Here is a 19,554-nt window from a genome sequence, read left to right on the forward strand (position 1 = left end):
TCCTATTGCCGGGACCGGCCGGAGGAGTGGTCTAGGTATATCCCCTGGGCAGAGATGGCCCAGAACTCTCTCCGCCACTCCTCCACCAATTTAACACCTTTCCAGTGTGTTTTAGGGTATCAGCCGGTCCTGGCACCGTGGCACGAGAGCCAGATCGAGGCCCCTGCGGTGGACGAGTGGATTCGGCGCTCGGAGGAGACGTGGGACGCTGCCCATGTCCATCTGCAGCGGGCCATCCGTCAACAAAAGGCGAGCGCCGATCGCCACCGCAGTGAGGGACCGGTGTACGCACCGGGAGATCGAGTCTGGCTCTCGACTGGAAACCTGCCCCTCCGCCTGCCCTGCCGGAAGCTGGGTCGGCGGTTTGTGGGGCCCTTTAAAGTCCTGAGAAGATTGAACGAGGTGTGTTACAGGTTACAACTGCCTATTGAGTACAAGAATATTAACCCCTCGTTCCATGTGTCTCTTCTCAGGCCGGTGGTAGCTGGCCCACTCCAAGAAGATGAGATAGGAGAGACCCCTCCGCCCCCTTTGGACATCGAGGGGGCCCCGGCGTACAGGGTCCGGACCATCTTGGACTCGAGGCGCCGGATGAGTGGTCTCCAGTATCTCGTGGAGTGGGAGGGGTACGGTCCGGAGGAACGGTGCTGGGTGCCTAGGAGGGACATCCTAGATCCATCCCTCCTGACTGAGTTCCACCGTGGGCATCCCACGCGCCCGGGTCCGCGTCCTCCTGGCCGTCCCCGAGGCCGGGGTCGGCGCACGGCTGGAGCCGCGCGTCAAGGGGGGGGTACTGTCACGGTTTCGGCCGAGACTGCTCCTCCTCCTGGTTCGGGCAGGCTTCGGCGTTCGCCGTCCCCGGAGTATTAGCTGCCACCGTTGAATGTTTCGTGGTGTGATTGCTTTGGTCTGTCTTGTACACCTGTGTCTGTTTGTGTTCTGATTACGTGTCCTATAAGTTCCCTGTTTTGTATTGGTTAGATTGTGTGTTGTTGTCTGCCTGTATTTCGGAGCTGCGTGTTGACGCTCTGTTTGTTTGTTTAGTGTTTACGTATGGTTTACGTATTCACTCGCCTCTGTTTGTTTCGAGGCCGTGTATTGTATTTTTGCACTTTTGACTAGTAAAGTCTGTTGGACGAAGCCTCTGTGTCCTGCGCCTGACTCCTCCACCACATCCACATCGGTTCTTCTGACAAAAGGGTCTGAATACTTATGTGAATGTAATATTTCCTTAATTTTTTAAGCTCTGTCAAATTGTTTGTTGATCATTGCTAGACAACCATTTTCAAGTCTTGCCGTAGATTTCCAAGCAGATTTAATTCAAAACTGTAACTCGGCCACTCAGGAACATTCACTGTCTTCTAAGCAACTCCAGTGTAGATTTGGCCTTGTGTTTTAGGATATTGTCCTGCTGAAAGGTGAATCCATCTCACAGTGTCTGGTGGAAAGCAGACTGAACCCGGTTTTGCTCTCGGATTTTGCCTGTGCTTAGCTCCATTCTGTTTCTTTTTTATCTTGAAAAAGTCCCCTGTCCTTAACAATTACAAACATACCCATAACATGATGCAGCCACCACTATGCTTGAAAACACAGAGAGTGGTACTCAGTAATGTGTTGTTTTGGATTTGCCCCAAACATAAGACTTTGTACAAATGTTTTGGGTTATTACTTTAGTGCCTTGTTGCAAACAGGATGCATGTTTTTGAATATTTTTTATTCTGTACAGGCTTCCTTCTTTTCACTCCATCAATTAGGTTAGTATTGTGGAGTACCTGCAATGTTGTTGATCCATCCTCAGTTTTCTCCTATCACAGCCATTAAACTGTTTTAAAGTCACAATTGGCCTCATGGTGAAATCCTTGAGCGGCTTCCTTCCTCTCCGGCAACGGAGTTGGGAAGGATGCATGTATCTTTGTAGTGACTGGGTGTATTGATACACCATCCAAAGTGTAATTAAAACTTCACCATACTCAAAGGGATATTCAACGTATGCTTCTTTTTAATTTCTACCCATCTACCAATAGGTGCCCTTCATTGTGAGGCATTAGAAAACCTCCCTGGTTTTTGTGGTTGAATCTGTTTGAAATGTACTGCTCGACTGAGGGACCTTACAGATAATTGTATGGGTGGGGTACAGAGATGAGGTAGTCATTAAAAAAATAATGTTAAACACTATTACTTAATAATAATAATAATAATATGCCATTTAGCAGACGCTTTTATCCAAAGCGACTTACAGTCGTGCGTGCATACATTTTTTTTTTTGTGTACTTATTATGTGACTTGTTAAGCAAATGTTTACTCCTGAACTTATTTAGGCTTGCCATAACCAAGGGGTTGAATACTTATTGACTCAAGACATTTCAGCTTTTCATTTTTAATTCATTTGTAAAAAATACAATAAAAACAGTTCCACTTGACATTATGGGGTATTGTGTAGGTCAGTTACAAAAAATCTCAATTTAATTCATTTTCTATTCAGGATAAACACAAAAAAATGTGGAAAAGGTTAAGGGGGTGTGAATACTTTCTGAAGGCACTGTATACACACACACACACAGAGACAGACTGTCGAAGGCATTCATCTAGGCCTAATCGACTCTCCCCAGCCACTTCGTTGCACAAGACCCAATAATAACAGGCGCTCTGCTGGCCTGTTCCTGCCCTAGCCCTAACCCAGCAGGCTCTCCCAGCCTGAACCTACCCTCAGCTAAAGCTAAGTCACTCTCTCTCCAGCCCCAACCTGAGCCCCAACCCCAACAAGCTGAGAGCTGCTTCAACTGGTGTTACGAACATTTGTTTCAAGGAACTGTTAGGCTGTTATATCTGATCTGTACAGTGTAGCTCTGCAATGAAAATAGAGGATACAAACAAACAAACACTCACGCTCACATAAAAACACATATACACACCTTTTCCCAGCTATTCTCTTTGGAATCTAGCATTAGAACAGGGTTTCCCAAACTCGGTCCTGGGGCCCCCCCTGTGTTCACGTTTAGTTTTTTGCCCTAGCAGGACCAAGTTTGGGAACCCCTGCATTAGAAGACTGTGTGAGAATGGGAGTGAGCAGGGCAGGGCCAACGGCCTACAGCTCTCCTGTTTTCACACAGCTTTTTTCAGGGCCTGGCCTGGCTGTTATTGGCTGCTTCTAAGACAGGTTCACATTCTCTATTTCTCACCCCCATCTCTTTCCCTCTCTCCCCCTTTTTTTCTACCCTTCTGACTGAAACATCAGATGTCACTCGTTCAGACCATTGATGAGAAATGGGGGAGTTCTATTGTCTCAGTCAAGCCCTTCATTAACTCTTCTCCTCTCTGGTTCATGTTATCGTTCATCCTGCGAGTATTATAGTTACCTCTCTATCTTCAGTTTGGATACACACACACATACCTGTACACACAAAGTATCAGGGAAGTGAGGGTGGCCTCCTGTAGCTCAGTTGGTAGAGCATGGCACTTGCAACGCCAGGGTTGTGGGTTCGATTCCCACGGGGGGCCAGTATGAAAGATGTATGCACTCACTAACTGTAAGTTGCTCTGGATAAGAGCGTCTGCTAAATGACTAAAATGTGGTAGGAAGGAAGGAGAGAAGATAAGTGTTTTTATTCTGAAATAACGTTATTGTTGGCCGATGGATTAAGGTTTTGCCTGAGTGTGTGGGAAGGATTTACCCTCCAATATTTAGCTCATAGGATGAGGAGGAGATATGAACAACAGATTATCCCTCACTCCAACAGAGATCTCTGCTTCCCTCCATCTCCATTCCTCAGCATCCCTCTCTTCCTCCTGCATCTCTCTTTCATCTTTCTTTCTCCTCACATCTCTCTCTCTCCTTCTTTATCTCTTTCTCTCTCCCTTCCTGTCTTTGTCTCTCTTTTTTTTTTTTGGGGGGGGGGAGGTGTATTATTTTCCCCTAACACTGATGGGCAGTACCAAAACAAATGATCTAATGATTCTGTCTCTTTGCAGCATAGTCTGCAGAGCTGGGATGATTGTATCCCCCATATACATAACATTCTATTGGTTGTAATAATTGTGTATAATAATTTAAATTGAAAAACTCAAGTTTGGAATCAGGCGTTGTTTTGTGTATAATTCATAAACCATGTTCCATGGAACCGGCATTTTGCAACCTGTATGGCGCAGCTGTCAATTTGTTGGTCCTTAAATGGAACTGGTCTACTTTTTTATTTATCCCTTTTATTTTTTTAACCAATTGTGGTCTTTAATGTAGGGCCAACAGACAAGTTCCTTACCTTCTAATGTAGGGCCAACAGACAAGTTCCTTACCTTCTAATGTAGGGCCAACAGACAAGTTCCTTACCTTCTCCCCCTTCCACTTGCCTCCACCATTTTTGTGGAAATGCTGCAATCAGTTTGTTGTAATTTTGGATAGAGCAGACATTTCCATATATTTTTGTTACCTGCATGTGTGATATAGTAATAAATTATGTATCATTAAGGCAAAATGTTGGGAAATGTCAAAAGTAAAATATAGTAAACATGATTGACATTCTATAATTCAGATGTATGTTTAAATAAGCAATATAGCCAATACAGTGTGTAACCATGCCTTAATGTATGTATGTGTATTATTTTTGAGAAAGGGTCTGCCACCAATATAATGAGATAAGGGGAAGAGGCCATATAGAAAGGCGCCCATGGTCTTTTGGAGTAAACAACATGTGTTGTTGGACATTGAAAGATAATAGTGGCGTGGCAGTTAAAGAAGTTAATCAGTGATCTTAAAGGGAGTAGCTTTGTAAGCTATGTATACATGACTGTGCATTTGTGTGTTATATAAGAGATATCTAAGCAAAAGAGAGACAGTTGTTCCATGGAGCAAGCTCGGCTTTATTATGCAATAAAGTCTAATTGTAAGTCGCTCTGGATAAGAGCGTCTGCTAAATGACGTAAATGTAAATGTAAATGTAATTCTTGGATTCACAAACTCCGGTCTCTTGAGAGATATTTTTGAGTTGACTATTTTCTAGTCAAATATTTCTACGACAGTGACAACTCCACCAGTCCTATTTATGATATAATTTACTTTTTGTTGTTGTTGATTAATTCATATATTTGGAATTTATCCATAATATTTGTTGTAATATTTGTTCTGTCTTTTCTGGTGGATGAAAGTGTCTCTCTTTTTGCCTGAGCAGTCTGTGGTTTCTAGGCCAGACACTAGGCATGAGGGTGGAGTTGAGATGATAATCTCAGAGAGAGGCAGAGAGAGAGAGAGAATGAGAGGGAGTGGGCGTGAGCGGAAGATCTGCTGGAAAGGTCATCTGATCCATGCATGCTTTAATTTTTTTTCTTAACAGTTCACTTCACCACTCTACATTATCCTATCCTCTACTATCTAGGAGTAATCCTATTTTATAACATACTGCTGCTCAATCCAGCCTTAATCCAATGGAACAGTCCTACTGTACTTTACTATAACCCTTTACATCAGCGTACTCTGATGCAGTCCTATGCTATCCTGTGGCAGCTATAAGAAACTTGATGGTAAAAGGACCTAGCAGGGTTGCCAACTCGGACCAACCTCAATCATGGGGATTATGGGATTTCTTTAACATTGTTTACGTTTCAGTTATTTTATATTTCATTCAGGAATATTCCTGAATATCTCCAAGCCAAACTAGGGGGGTTAGCATAGCAACCTTCTGAGCTGGCGTTTCACTCCACTAGCACTAGAGCTGGGAGATCCAATATGCCATTTCAGCAAGACAAACTAAAACGCTAGCAGTTAGTAGATACAGTATTGGATATGAGAGTAATATCACCTCTCTGGCCCCTGCAAGTGGAGTAGGGTGAACCTGTAGGTGAGGAGCAGGGAGAGAGTGGAGACGGATCCTGGCAGGCAGCATAAGTACTGAGTAAATGGAAATATGATATTTCAGTTTTTTATTTTTAATACATTTGCAAATAATTCTAAAAACCTGTTTTGGATTTGTCATTATGGGGTATTGTGTGTAGATTTGATGAGGGGGGAAATCAATTTAATCCATTTTAGAATAAGGCTGTAACGTAACAATGTGGAAAAAGTCAAGTGGTCTGAATACTTTCCGAATCCACTGTATATAAAGGATGTGTAAAGAGAAAATTAAAGGGTGTATCTAGTCAGTTATCTAGTCAGGTATCTAGTCAGTTACACAACTGATTACATTCAACCGAAATGTGTCTTCCGCATTTAACCCCTCTGAGCAGATGTGTGGGTTAACAGCCTTCCTCAAGGGCAGAAAAAAATAAGCAAACACATTTGCTGTTCGCCAAAAGACATGTAGGAGACTCCCTAAACATATGGAAGAAGGTACTCTGGTCAGATGAGACTAAAATTGAGCTTTTTGGCCATCAAGGGAAATGCTATGTCTGGCGCAAACCCAACACCTCTCATCACCCCGAGAACACCATCCCCACAGTGAAGCATGGTGGTGGCAGCATCATGCTGTGGGGATGTTTTTCATTGGCAGGGACTGGGAAACTGGTCAGAATTGAAGGAAGGATGGATGGCACTAAATACAGGGAAATTATTGAGGGAAAACTGTTTCAGTCTTCCAGAGATTTGAGACTGGGATGGAGGTCACCTTCCAGCAGGACAATGACCCTAAGCATACTGCTAAATCAACACTTGAGTGGTTTAAGGGGAAACATTTAAATGTCTTGGAATGGCCTAGTCAAAGCCCAGACCTCAATCCAATTGAGAATCTGTGGTATGACTTAAAGATTGCGGTACACCAGCGGAACCCATCCAACTTGAAGGAGCTGGAGCAGTTTTGCCTTGAAGAATGGGCAAAAATCCCAGTGGCTAGATGTGCCAAGCGTATAGAGACATACCCCAAGAGACTTGCAGCGGTAATTGCTGCAAAAGGTGGCTCTACAAAGTGTTGACTTTGTAGAGCCACTGGGATTTTTTGTTTGTTTCACAATAAAACATATTTTGCATCTTCAAAGTGGTAGGCATGTTGTGTAAATCAAATGATACAACCTCCCCAAAAAATCCATTTAAATTCCAGGTTGTAAGGCAACAAAATAGGAAAAATGACAAGGGGGGTGAATACTTTTGCAAGCCACTAAGTCTTATCAACCAGCGCATAAACTGAGAGACTAGTCCGTCTGTCTTCTGTTTGACAGATTTGTGCAGGTATATTTGTAGTTCTATATCTGTTGTATCTCTGTTGTAGTCTCCTGAGTGGCGCAGTGGTCTAAGGCTGTGCTACTAGAGATCCTGGTTCGAATCCAGGCTCTGTTGCAGCCGGCCGCGACCGGGAGACTCATGGGCAGCGCACAGTTGTCCAGGGTAGGGGAGGGAATGGCCGGCAGGGATGTAGCTCAGTTGATAGAGCATGGCGTTTGCAACGCCAGGGTTGTGGGTTCAATTCCCACGGGGGACCAGTATGAAAAAAATATATATATATATGTATTCACTAACTGTAAGTCGCTCTGGATAAGAGCGTCTGCTAAATGACAAAAATGTATATTTGTCTGCCATGTCTTTTGTCTCTCCTCTCTTTCATTCCCTTGCTCTCCCACACCCTAATCCCCATCTCTCATCCTAGCTCCTCTTTCTTTCCTTCTCTCTCTCTTGCTCTCTCTCGCTGTCTCTCTGTCTCTGTGTCTCTGTCTCTGTCTCTCTCTGTCTCTCTCTGTCTCTCTCTCTGTCTCTCTCTCTCTGTCTCTCTCTTTCTCTCTCTTTATCTCTCTCTCTCGCTCTCTCTCTCTCTCGCTCTCTCTCTCTGTCTCTCTCTTTCTCTCTCTTTCTTTCTTTCTCTCTCTCTCTCTCTGTCTCTCTCTCTCTCTCTCTCTCTCTCTCTCTCTCTCTCTCTCTCTCTCTCTCTCTTGCTCTCTCTCTCTCTCTCTCTCTCTCTCACACATACAATAGTTTCTCATTGTGTCTCTCTTTGTTTCTCTCCCCCTCCCCTCTCTCTCTTGCTCTCTCTCTCTCTTTCAGTATGTGGTTTGGTCTGCCATGTAAAGTAACGACCACAAACCTCCTTGGGGTAAAGGGCTAACGCTTAGGCTAATGTTCTTAACTCTCTCTTTTTTCTCAGAGGGATTTTAGAGAGTATTAAAAATATGGTGTTGAGTGTGTAGACCTACAGGGACTGTGTGAATGGTGAGAATGCTTCTAGAGATCTGAAACAATTGGATATTAAAGATGTAGTCCGGCCTCCCGAGTGACGCAGCGGTCCGGCGCCACTACAGCCTGTGGTTCAATCCCTGGCTGTGTCACAGCCGGCCTGGGTGACTGGGAGCCCCATAGGGCGCCGCACAATTGGCCCAGCGTCGTCTGGCGGGTCATGTTTCAGAGGACTCATGACTCGACCTTCGCTTCTCCCGAGCCCGTTGGGGAGTTGCAGCAATGAGACAAGATCGTAACTACCAATTGGATATCACGAAATTGGGGAGAAAAAGATGCAGTACGGGATCTTATTTAGCACAACAAATTCATAACATATTGTATGAATTAGATTCGTAACATATCATACGAAATGGATGACGTAGTACGTAAAAAACGGGGACCTGTTTTCGCTCGTGAGTCAAAAAATTGTCTGTCCTCGGTTGCAACACTCACTACAGAGTTCCAAACTGCCTCTGGAAGCAACATCAGCTCAAGAACTGTTCGTCGGGAGCTTCATGAAATGGGTTTCTATGGCCGAGAAGCTGCACACAAGCGTAAGATCACCATATGCAATGCCAATCGTCAGCTGGAGTGGTGTAAAGTTCGCCGCCATTGGACTCTGGAGCAGTGGAAACGCGTTCTCTGGAGTGATGAATCACGCTTCACCATCTGCCAGTTCGACGGAAAAATCTGGGTTTAGCGGATGCCAGGAGAACGCTACATGCCCGAATGCATAGTGCCAACTGTAAAGTTTGGTGGAGAAGGAATAACTTGACTGGCCTGCACAGAGCCCTCAACCCCATCGAACACCTTTAGGGATGACTTGGAACGCCGACTGCAAGCCAGGCCTAATAGCCCAACATCAGTGCCCGACCTCACAAATGCTCTTGTGGCTGAATGGAAGCAAGTCCCCGCATCAATGTTCAAACATCTAGTGGAAAGCATTCCCAGAAGAGTGGAGGCTGTTATAGAAGCATATTAATGCCCATGATTTTGGAATGAGATGTTCGACCAGCAGGTGTCCACATACCATGCAGTGTATTCATACTATTTTTTTCTTTCCTTGTATTTTGTGAATGAGTGTTCTCTTCTCTCTCTCTCTCTCTCTCTCTCTCTCTCTCTCTCTCTCTGTCTCTCTGTCTCTCTGTCTCTCTCTCACTCTCATATATACAGTGTATATATACAATAATTGTTTTGGTTCCTTGTATTTCATATTCCAGGGTGTGTGTACCTTTTCCTCTATCTGTCCTCCTTTGGGCCTCATCCCAGTTCTGACTCAGTGTAGCCCAGGGTTCCCTGTGTGGCCTGGTGTGGGAGGTCTGGACAACCACAGGGGCTCCCTGAGACAGCTGCTTCCCTGGGCTTGGCCACTGCATGGTCAGCCCTCAGGGCCGGAGAACCATAATTAGGAGAGAAGGCGTTTCCTGCCCTCTCATAGTTTCCCCGTCTCCAGAGATGTGTTCCAACAATACAGGCCCAAAACATATTAATAGAACCGTGCAGTTGAAGTGTCAAACAATTTAATGGTTTATTTATTATTACTCTGTGTATGTGTATTTGTGTGTGTGTGTGTGTGTGTGTGTGTGTGCTTGTGCTTGTGCTTGCGTATTGTAACAGAATTTCACATCATAGTCAGATCATCCATAGTATACTGTACAGCTAAATATCCAACATAGTGTTAAAGAGAATACAGCCTGTGAACGGGTTAGGCCGTTAGAGTTAGCAGAAGTTCAAGAGAAACCTTTACTACAAAACAAACACTGTAGTTGTTTTGAGGAAGTGATGTGTTTGAGTTATTGATAGAGCTCTGAGGCCTCATTTATAAATGTTGCGTATGCACAAAATATGCCCCAAAACATGCCTGAGCCAGTTTTCACGCAAAAATGGGCATTTATAAAAAGTGAAGGTGCTTATCCTGCCGCACAGTTTCTAGTGGTTGAAGTCTTGCATTGCAAGAAACTAGAAGTAGCCTTGTGCAGGAATATATGACGACACTCTTATTCATAACAAAAGAACAGGTAGCTAACTATAATAACAAGATGCAATAATTTAGTGAGAAGAGCGAAAATCTATTTATTTTATCTTTTCATTCTAAAATAATTAGAAATAGGCATGTTTCCTATTATCTATTTAGTTTCCATGATCATTGCAGAATAAATTCCTCACATTTTCTGACTGTGTTAGTTTCATACTCGTGAAATAGCCTATAGGCCTACAACAAGTTAGAATAGGCTACCATTCGTCCCATCGCTCATTTAACTGGACCCACTTCACAGTAGCCCAGTAAATGCAGTGGCTTGCGAAAGTATTCACCCTTGACATTTTTCCTATTTTGTTGCCTTGCAACCTGGAATTAAAATGGATTTTTGGGCGGTTTGTATCATTTGATTTACACAACTTTGAAGATGCAAAATAATAAGACAAAGAAACTTGAGCATGCATAACTATTCACCCCACCCCCAAAGACAACACTTTGTAGAGCCACCTTTTGCAGCAATTACAGCTGCAAGTCTCTTGGGGTATGTCTCTATATAAGCTTTGCACATCTAGCCACTGGGATTTTTGCCCATTCTTCAAGGCAAAACTGCTCCAGCTCCTTCAAGTTGGATGGGTTCCGCTGGTGTACTGCAATCTTTAAGTCATACCACAGATTCTCAATTGGATTGAGGTCTGGGCTTTGACTAGGCCATTCCAAGACATTTAAATGTTTCCCCTTAAACCACTCGAGTGTTGATTTAGCAGTATGCTTAGGGTCATTGTCCTGCTGGAAGGTGAACCTCCGTCCCAGTCTCAAATCTCTGGAAGACTGAAACAGGTTTCCCTCAAGAATTTCCCTGTATTTAGTGCCATCCATCATTCCTTCAATTCTGACCAGTTTCCCAGTCCCTGCCAATGAAAAACATCCTCACAGCATGATGCTGCCACAACCATGCTTCACTGTGGGGATGGTGTTCTCGGGGTGATGAGAGGTGTTGGGTTTGCGCCAGACATAGCGTATTCCTTGATGGCCAAAAAGCTCAATTTTAGTCTCATCTGACCAGAGTACCTTCTTCCATATGTTTAGGTAGTCTCCTACATGCCTTTTGGCGAACAGCAAACGTGTTTGCTTATTTTTATCTTTAAGCAATGGCTTTTTTCTGGCCACTCTTCCGTAAAGCCCAGCTCTGTGGAGTGTACGGCTTAAAGTGGTCCTATGGACAGATTCTCCAATCTCCGCTGTGGAGCTTTGCAGCTCCTTCAGGGTTATCTTTGGTCTCTTTGTTGCCTCTCTGATTAATGCCCTCCTTGCCTGGTCCGTGAGTTTTGGTGGGCGGCCCTCTCTTGGCAGATTTGTTGTGGTGCCATATTCTTTCCATTTTTTAATAATGGATTTAATGGTGCTCCGTGGGATGTTGAAAGTGTGGGATATTGTTTTATAACCCAACCCTGATCTGTACCTCTCCACAACTTTGTCCCTGACCTGTTTGGAGAGCTCCTTGTTCTTCATGGTGCCGCTTGCTTGGTGGTGCCCCTTGCTTAGTGGTTTTGCAGACTCTGGGGCCTTTCAGAACAGGTGTATGGATGTGTGTGTGTGTGTGTATATATATATATATATATATATATATATATATATATATATATATATATATATATATATATATATATATATACACAGTGGGGGAAAAAAGTATTTAGTCAGCCACCAATTGTGCAAGTTCTCCCACTTAAAAAGATGAGAGAGGCCTGTAATTGTCATCATAGGTACACGTCAACTATGACAGACAAAATGAGATTTTTTTTCTCCAGAAAATCACATTGTAGGATTTTTTATGAATTTATTTGCAAATTATGGTGGAAAATAAGTATTTGGCCAATAACAAAAGTTTCTCAATACTTTGTTATATACCCTTTGTTGGCAATGACACAGGTCAAACGTTTTCTGTAAGTCTTCACAAGGTTTTCACACACTGTTGCTGGTATTTTGGCCCATTCCTCCATGCAGATCTCCTCTAGAGCAGTGATGTTTTGGGGCTGTCGCTGGGCAACACGGACTTTCAACTCCCTCCAAAGATTTTCTATGGGGTTGAGATCTGGAGACTGGCTAGGCCACTCCAGGACCTTGAAATGCTTCTTACGAAGCCACTCCTTCGTTGCCCGGGCGGTGTGTTTGGGATCATTGTCATGCTGAAAGACCCAGCCACGTTTCATCTTCAATGCCCTTGCTGATGGAAGGAGGTTTTCACTCAAAATCTCACGATACATGGCCTCATTCATTCTTTCCTTTACACGGATCAGTCGTCCTGGTCCCTTTGCAGAAAAACAGCCCCAAAGCATGATGTTTCCACCCCCATGCTTCACAGTAGGTATGGTGTTCTTTGGATGCAACTCAGCATTCTTTGTCCTCCAAACATGACGAGTTGAGTTTTTACCAAAAAGTTATATTTTGGTTTCATCTGACCATATGACATTCTCCCAATCCTCTTCTGGATCATCCAAATGCACTCTAGCAAACTTCAGACAGGCCTGGACATGTACTGGCTTAAGCAGGGGGACACGTCTGGCACTGCAGGATTTGAGTCCCTGGCGGCGTAGTGTGTTACTGATGGTAGGCTTTGCTACTTTGGTCCCAGCTTTCTGCAGGTCACTAGGTCCCCCCGTGTGGTTCTGGGATTTTTGCTCACCGTTCTTGTGATCATTTTGACCCCACGGGGTGAGATCTTGCGTGGAGCCCCAGATCGAGGGAGATTATCAGTGGTCTTGTATGTCTTCCATTTCCTAATAATTGCTCCCACAGTTGATTTCTTCAAACCAAGCTGCTTACCTATTGCAGATTCAGTCTTCCCAGCCTGGTGCAGGTCTACAATTTTGTTTCTGGTGTCCTTTGACAGCTCTTTGGTCTTGGCCATAGTGGAGTTTGGAGTGTGACTGTTTGAGGTTGTGGACAGGTGTCTTTTATACTGATAACAAGTTCAAACAAATGCCATTAATACAGGTAACGAGTGGAGGACAGAGGAGCCTCTTAAAGAAGAAGTTACAGGTCTGTGAGAGCCAGAAATCTTGCTTGTTTGTAGGTGACCAAATACTTATTTTCCACCATAATTTGCAAATAAATTCATAAAAAATCCTACAATGTGATTTTCTGGATTTTTTTTCTCTCAATTTGTCTGTCATAGTTGACGTGTACCTATGATGAAAATTACAGGCCTCTCTCATCTTTTTAAGTGGGAGAACTTGGACCATTGGTGGCTGACTAAATACTTTTTTCCCCACTGTATAGGGGCACCAGGTGATTTAGGGGTACCAGGTGATTTAGGGGTACCAGGTGATTTAGGGGTACCAGCTGAGGGAAGTCTTGGAAAATACAATAAGATACACACACACACACACACACACTAATACCAAAACCTCTGAAAAGACTGGGGATTTATCATTTTAATCAAAGTCAAAACATTCAGGTCCACTTTAGATGAAGACTAACTGTCACCTTTGACCTCTCACCTCTGCAGGCCGTCCGGCTGTCCTCTCTGCTGTGACCCGGCCTCTGACTACTGATTGGAGCTGGCCTGGTGTGCGTATAGGTGTGTGAGAGAGTGTGAGGAGATGAAGTCCAGTATGCGTCAGTGGCGGAGGCTGCTGTTGGTGGGCATGTTGACGTGGGCCCTCCTCTTCCTGGCTCTGCTCTCCTACTTCCTGGACACCCACGTGTACAACGAGCCACATACCTCCGCCAGCTCCTCACTCTCCCAGCACCCCGACACACGGCGCCTGGCATCCATCCAAGGCACCCCCCACCAGCAGCACCGCTCCATCATAGGCTCCCGGCCCGAACCCACCTACACCACCTTTACCATCCCCTACCCCGACTCCGACCCTAACCATTACCCAGACTCAGAGCCTAGCTCCACCTCCACCACCCCAGAGCCTGGCCTGGAGCTGAGCTACGGGACCAGCCAGGAGAGGGAGGGGGGCAGCCACCAGCAGCAGGACTACCTGGACCCCCAGACCCTGGCTGCTTGGTCCTCCTTCAGCACGGAGAACGTGGGTTCCCACTCCGACCAGACGGTGACTCGCAGCCGTGAGAGAACTGCCTGGACCGCCTCCGACCGGGGGCCCAACCGCACCACGCGCCGGTCCTCACGTGAGGACGAAGAGGAGGAGGAGAGGGTAGAGACGAACAACAGCCACAAGAGGAGGACCATGGTGGGGGGGCATGGGGGGGAGAGGCGAGGAAAAGAAGAGGATGATTTAGAGGAGGACTACTTCTCCAAGTCTTCCCCGCTGCTGCAGCGACTCTGGCGGGGCAAAGTGTCCTCTGGGATGCTGTCCCCGCAACTGCAGCTTTCCTTGCGGAACTACCTGAGCGCCAACAAGCACCACGTGGCCTATAAAGGAGGCCGGCGGACTGCCCAGAGCCCCAGGGAACTGCTGTGTGAGCTGAAGGACCAGGCCCGGCTGAGGACGCTGGACGGGTCCGAGCAGCCCTTCTCTTCGCTGGGCTGGGCCCGCCTGGTACCGCGCCTGGCCCTGGAGAAGCTCTACAGACAGGGGGGCCAGAGGGGCTTCAGGAGCTGTGCTGTGGTGTCCTCTGCTGGGGCTATTCTGCACTCAGGCCTAGGGAAGGAGATCGGTGAGTGGAGGGTAGAGGGGGAGGGAGGGGAGGGAAGGAGATCGAAGACAGGGGGATGTAGGAATGCAGGTTAAATGGGATGAAGGGATTAAAGGAGAACTGGGAAACTTGAAGCTTTTATCAGTACAGTAGATTAAAAAACAACTTTGTTTTCCCTTTTCCCTAATACCCTAATGAATAATACCCTATGTGTTGTGACACTTTTGTGACTGTGTTATGACTGTGTGTCTCAGAGTGTGAAATACAGCATTGATCCTGATCAATTTTCTCTGTGACAACCCTGCCTCTGTGGCAGTCTGTCTGTGTGAGGGGAGAATGATGGCTCTTTACGCCGTGACATCCACAGCATTGATTGGAAAGTAAAATTGTCATGTAACTCTATGGACTTCCCCATTCGCCTCTAGCATAGTGTTAGTTTATTGTAGCAGAGAGACGTTTTGGCTTGGGCTTTATACTGTCTCTCACACACTGAGTAGCAGACATCGGTCACCCTGTAGTAACAATCTCTGTGATTGGCTGAAAGGGCTTTGGCATAAGTAATTCAAAGCCAATCAGATCTCCAGAAGGGTCTTGATGAGTTAGTTTGGAAATCCTCTATATACTTTTAGAATACTTTGGCCAACTGCATTGTGTTACCTGTGTGTGTTTGTGTGTTCTGTTCTCTGTGTTTGAGGCTCTATGGTGCATGGGGAGAGTGTGAACTCAGGGACAGATGGCTCACTTTGGAGAAAAAAAGGAACCCTTCTGGTAACGAATCAAGTTAGTTCACATCACCCATGTAGATTAGTGATGCAAATTTAGGTAAATTTTGCTGCCGACTAACTGACCCTCATGAACCAGTAAACAAACGTTTTTTTTTTTTTCTCACAAAGTACAATGACGTGACCAACAGAAAATACTACCAGTAATCTGTATATAATGACGAGATGCTTATGTTTCCGCCATAACAATGGGAGTCGTCCCAAGATGGGAAGGCAGGCGACAAGTTTAGGCCCAAAATATGCCCATAGAAACGCATTTGACTTATTTTGGACAGATTTTGGCGACAGTGAAATCTCTCGCTTCGTCTCTTCCTCTCTGATACTATGCATGCATACAAGGACCGGACATTATTCATTAACATACAACATTAGCAAGCCTATCTTCTCACAGTCAAAAGGCTGTAACCTATTATTGAACATGGAACTCCTGTAATGAAGCAGCTAATAAAACTTCATTTTCAAACATTTGCCCAAATGCAATTCGCGGAAAATGTCCAGTTCTAAACTGCGCACCTAATGCGAGCAGTTCCATATGTTACACGGTATTGACTAGATGGGATACAGTTTGTCAGAATTGACTTTTCGTAGCAGGTTAGGATAATTAACGTAGCAGGTTAGGATAATTAGGTTAAGGTTAGGAAAAGGATTCGGGTTAACTGAAATGCAAGAAAAATCTACTTTATACATCAATTTGACATAAACCGTATATCATCTAGCCATGATCGCAATCCTCCTCCTGAAAAAAAGCTAGTAGTAGCCAGCTAGCTAATCGCTACATCTCGGTTTGTGGTTGTGCGTGGTAATGTGTAGCATTATATCCATCTTTTCACTATTATGGCTGTACGCTGGTTATGCAGGTAAGAATGAGGACATGTAGCTTATCATATATTCCTTACAGTTTATTAGCTATCTAAATTATTTATAATGTATTTATTTAACTAGCACCGTTCAGATATCTACAATGTAGCTAACTAGCCTACATTTAGCTTGTACCTAAAAGGCAAAACAAATTTGACGCCACAGTGATGTTTTCATTCATATGTGTGGATTTATTGCACTTTGGCTGACATTTATGTTCTCAGAGAGCAAAATTGCTGTCAAGGAACCGAGTATGAAAAATGTATGCACTCACTAACTGTAAGTCGCTCTGGATAAGAGCGTCTGCTAAATGACTAAAATGTACAGTTCGTACTGGTAGAGCAGACCAGTGCCTGTCAAAGTCCCTTCAGTTACACACGTTGACCACTAGGCAGCACTCTTTCTGTGTCTATGAGTAGTGAAACTGTCATGCGCTGTTACATCAATGCACAGAGCTGAATCCTGCACCAGATCGTTCATGTACCGGAATGTTCATGTCAAATGGCTATTCACACCTACCAGTCATTCAGCACAAGTGTTTTGGCTATGGCTGAAAGCAGAGGGCTTTTTCTGTCACTATGGAGGGATGGAGGGAGGAGAGGAGCAGTCAGGGTGAAGGGAAAGCGGTCCCTTCTTTCAGGTCAGGGAGACTTACTTGTGAAGAGCTTCAGCTCCACTGCCAGGCTTCTCAGTGTATCACTAGAGGTAAAGAAGATGCAGGTACTCCTGCTCTCTCTCGCACTCTCTTTCTCTCTATAGATATTTTGTGTTCTTTGTGCATTTAACCCTGTTTGTCTGTTTTGAGCTGTAGGTGAACATTGTGTGTGTGTGAATCCTGTTTGTTCTAATTCCCCAGAGCCACCATGCAGACCGATGGCCTTAAACAGCTAAATCATAGTATTTGGCCAGAGTAAACAGTCTGGACCAGCTAAATCATAGTATTTGGCCAGAGTAAACAGTCTAGACCAGCTAAATCATAGTATTTGGCCAGAGTAAACAGTCTGGACCAGCTAAATCATAGTATTTGGCCAGAGTAAACAGTGTGGATCAGCTAAATCATAGTATTTGGCCAGAGTAAACAGTGTGGACCAGCTAAATCATAGTATTTGGCCAGAGTAAACAGTGTGGATCAGCTAAATCATAGTATTTGGCCAGAGTAAACAGTGTGGACCAGCTAAATCATAGTATTTGGCCAGAGTAAACAGTCTAGACCAGCTAAATCATAGTATTTGGCCAGAGTAAACAGTCTGGACCAGCTAAATCATAGTATTTGGCCAGAGTAAACAGTCTAGACCAGCTAAATCATAGTATTTGGCCAGAGTAAACAGTGTGGACCAGCTAAATCATAGTATTTGGCCAGAGTAAACAGTGTGGATCAGCTAAATCATAGTATTTGGCCAGAGTAAACAGTGTGGATCAGCTAAATCATAGTATTTGGCCAGAGTAAACAGTGTGGACCAGCTAAATCATAGTATTTGGCCAGAGTAAACAGTGTGGATCAGCTAAATCATAGTATTTGGCCAGAGTAAACAGTGTGGATCAGCTAAATCATAGTATTTGGCCAGAGTAAACAGTGTGGATCAGCTAAATCATAGTATTTGGCCAGAGTAAACAGTGTGGACCAGCTAAATCATAGTATTTGGCCAGAGTAAACAGTGTGGATCAGCTAAATCATAGTATTTGGCCAGAGTAAACAGTGTGGATCAGCTAAATCATAGTATTTGGCCAGAGTAAACAGTCTAGACCAGCTAAATCATAGTATTTGGCCAGAGTAAACAGTCTAGACCAGCTAAATCATAGTATTTGGCCAGAGTAAACAGTCTAGACCAGCTAAATCATAGTATTTGGCCAGAGTAAACAGTCTAGACCAGCTAAATCATAGTATTTGGCCAGAGTAAACAGTCTAGACCAGCTAAATCATAGTATTTGGCCAGAGTAAACAGTCTAGACCAGCTAAATCATAGTATTTGGCCAGAGTAAACAGTCTAGACCAGCTAAATCATAGTATTTGGCCAGAGTAAACAGTCTAGACCAGCTAAATCATAGTATTTGGCCAGAGTAAACAGTCTAGACCAGCTAAATCATAGTATTTGGCCAGAGTAAACAGTGTGGATCAGCTAAATCATAGTATTTGGCCAGAGTAAACAGTCTGGACCAGCTAAATCATAGTATTTGGCCAGAGTAAACAGTCTAGACCAGCTAAATCATAGTATTTGGCCAGAGTAAACAGTCTAGACCAGCTAAATCATAGTATTTGGCCAGAGTAAACAGTCTAGACCAGCTAAATCATAGTATTTGGCCAGAGTAAAGAGAAGACAGACTGTTGGATGCCATCTAGGGGCTGGTCCTTTATGAGCACTTGATTGATTGGCCTTTTATATTTTTCTTTGACTTAGTTTAATGACACTTGATTGTCTAAATTGAATGACGCTTGATTTTCTTAGCTGAGTGACATTTGATTTTCTTAGTTGAGTGACACTTGATTTTGTTAGTTGAGTGATATTGAATTGACTTATGTTGTCTTTGTCTGTCCCCCAGATTCCCATGATGCAGTTATGCGGTTCAACACAGCACCTACAGAGGGCTATGAGAGGGACGTGGGGAAGAAGACCACCATCCGCGTCATTAACTCGCAGGTGTGTGTGTGTCAGTCCAGTGATGAAGGAATTATTTATTTTCACAGGGGGTGCAATAAAAAAAATAAAAAAAATGTTTTTAAGCCCAGTTGAGATATTTTTCTGGTTATCATTTCTGGCATTTCTGTAATAAGATACACGCAGCTTGTCTTCTGTCATAACTTGTCGCCCCAGAAGAATAAATAAAGCGCTGCTCACCAGAATAATGTCATAAATCAATAGAATGAATGCATCAATAATCTGACATCATAAAGTTTTCTTTCATTTCTGCTTCTCTTGTGCAACGAGGACGTTTAGGGGCCGGGGAGGAAAACATAAAAATTATTCCCGTGCAACATTTCCAAATGACATCAGTTTGACCTCTTTTCAAGAAATGAAACGCTGCAAAAACGATCAACCATGTTTCTGATGAGATTTCAGTTCGACTTGGATGCATTTATGCGTTTGAAATACTGTCCGTTTAATGTAACAGTGTCAATTGATGAAAAATATTGAGTTCCTAACCGCGCATTCGCATTCTCTCAAGAGATGGTGAAAGAAAGAAATCACATTTCTCCTGTCCTGTTC

General features: G+C 44.2%; 1 protein-coding gene across 1 annotated transcript in view; it reads left to right on the forward strand.

The window, feature by feature from the left end:
- The window catches only part of LOC311116382 (beta-galactoside alpha-2,6-sialyltransferase 2-like), a gene marked incomplete at its 3' end in the record, with an annotated part of 53,448 nt that overhangs the window by 32,540 nt on the left and 1,354 nt on the right, over positions 1 to 19,554 (forward strand). The window contains exons 3-4 of the mRNA XM_084191462.1: positions 13,612 to 14,732; positions 18,890 to 18,987. Of these exons, the coding sequence (XP_084047588.1) occupies positions 13,706 to 14,732; positions 18,890 to 18,987 (1,125 nt within the window). The remainder of the gene's footprint in view (positions 1 to 13,611; positions 14,733 to 18,889; positions 18,988 to 19,554) is intronic.

This window comes from Coregonus lavaretus (genome assembly GCF_964263955.1).
Source record: "Coregonus lavaretus genome assembly, contig: HAP1_SCAFFOLD_2104, whole genome shotgun sequence".
Taxonomy (NCBI): domain Eukaryota; kingdom Metazoa; phylum Chordata; class Actinopteri; order Salmoniformes; family Salmonidae; genus Coregonus; species Coregonus lavaretus.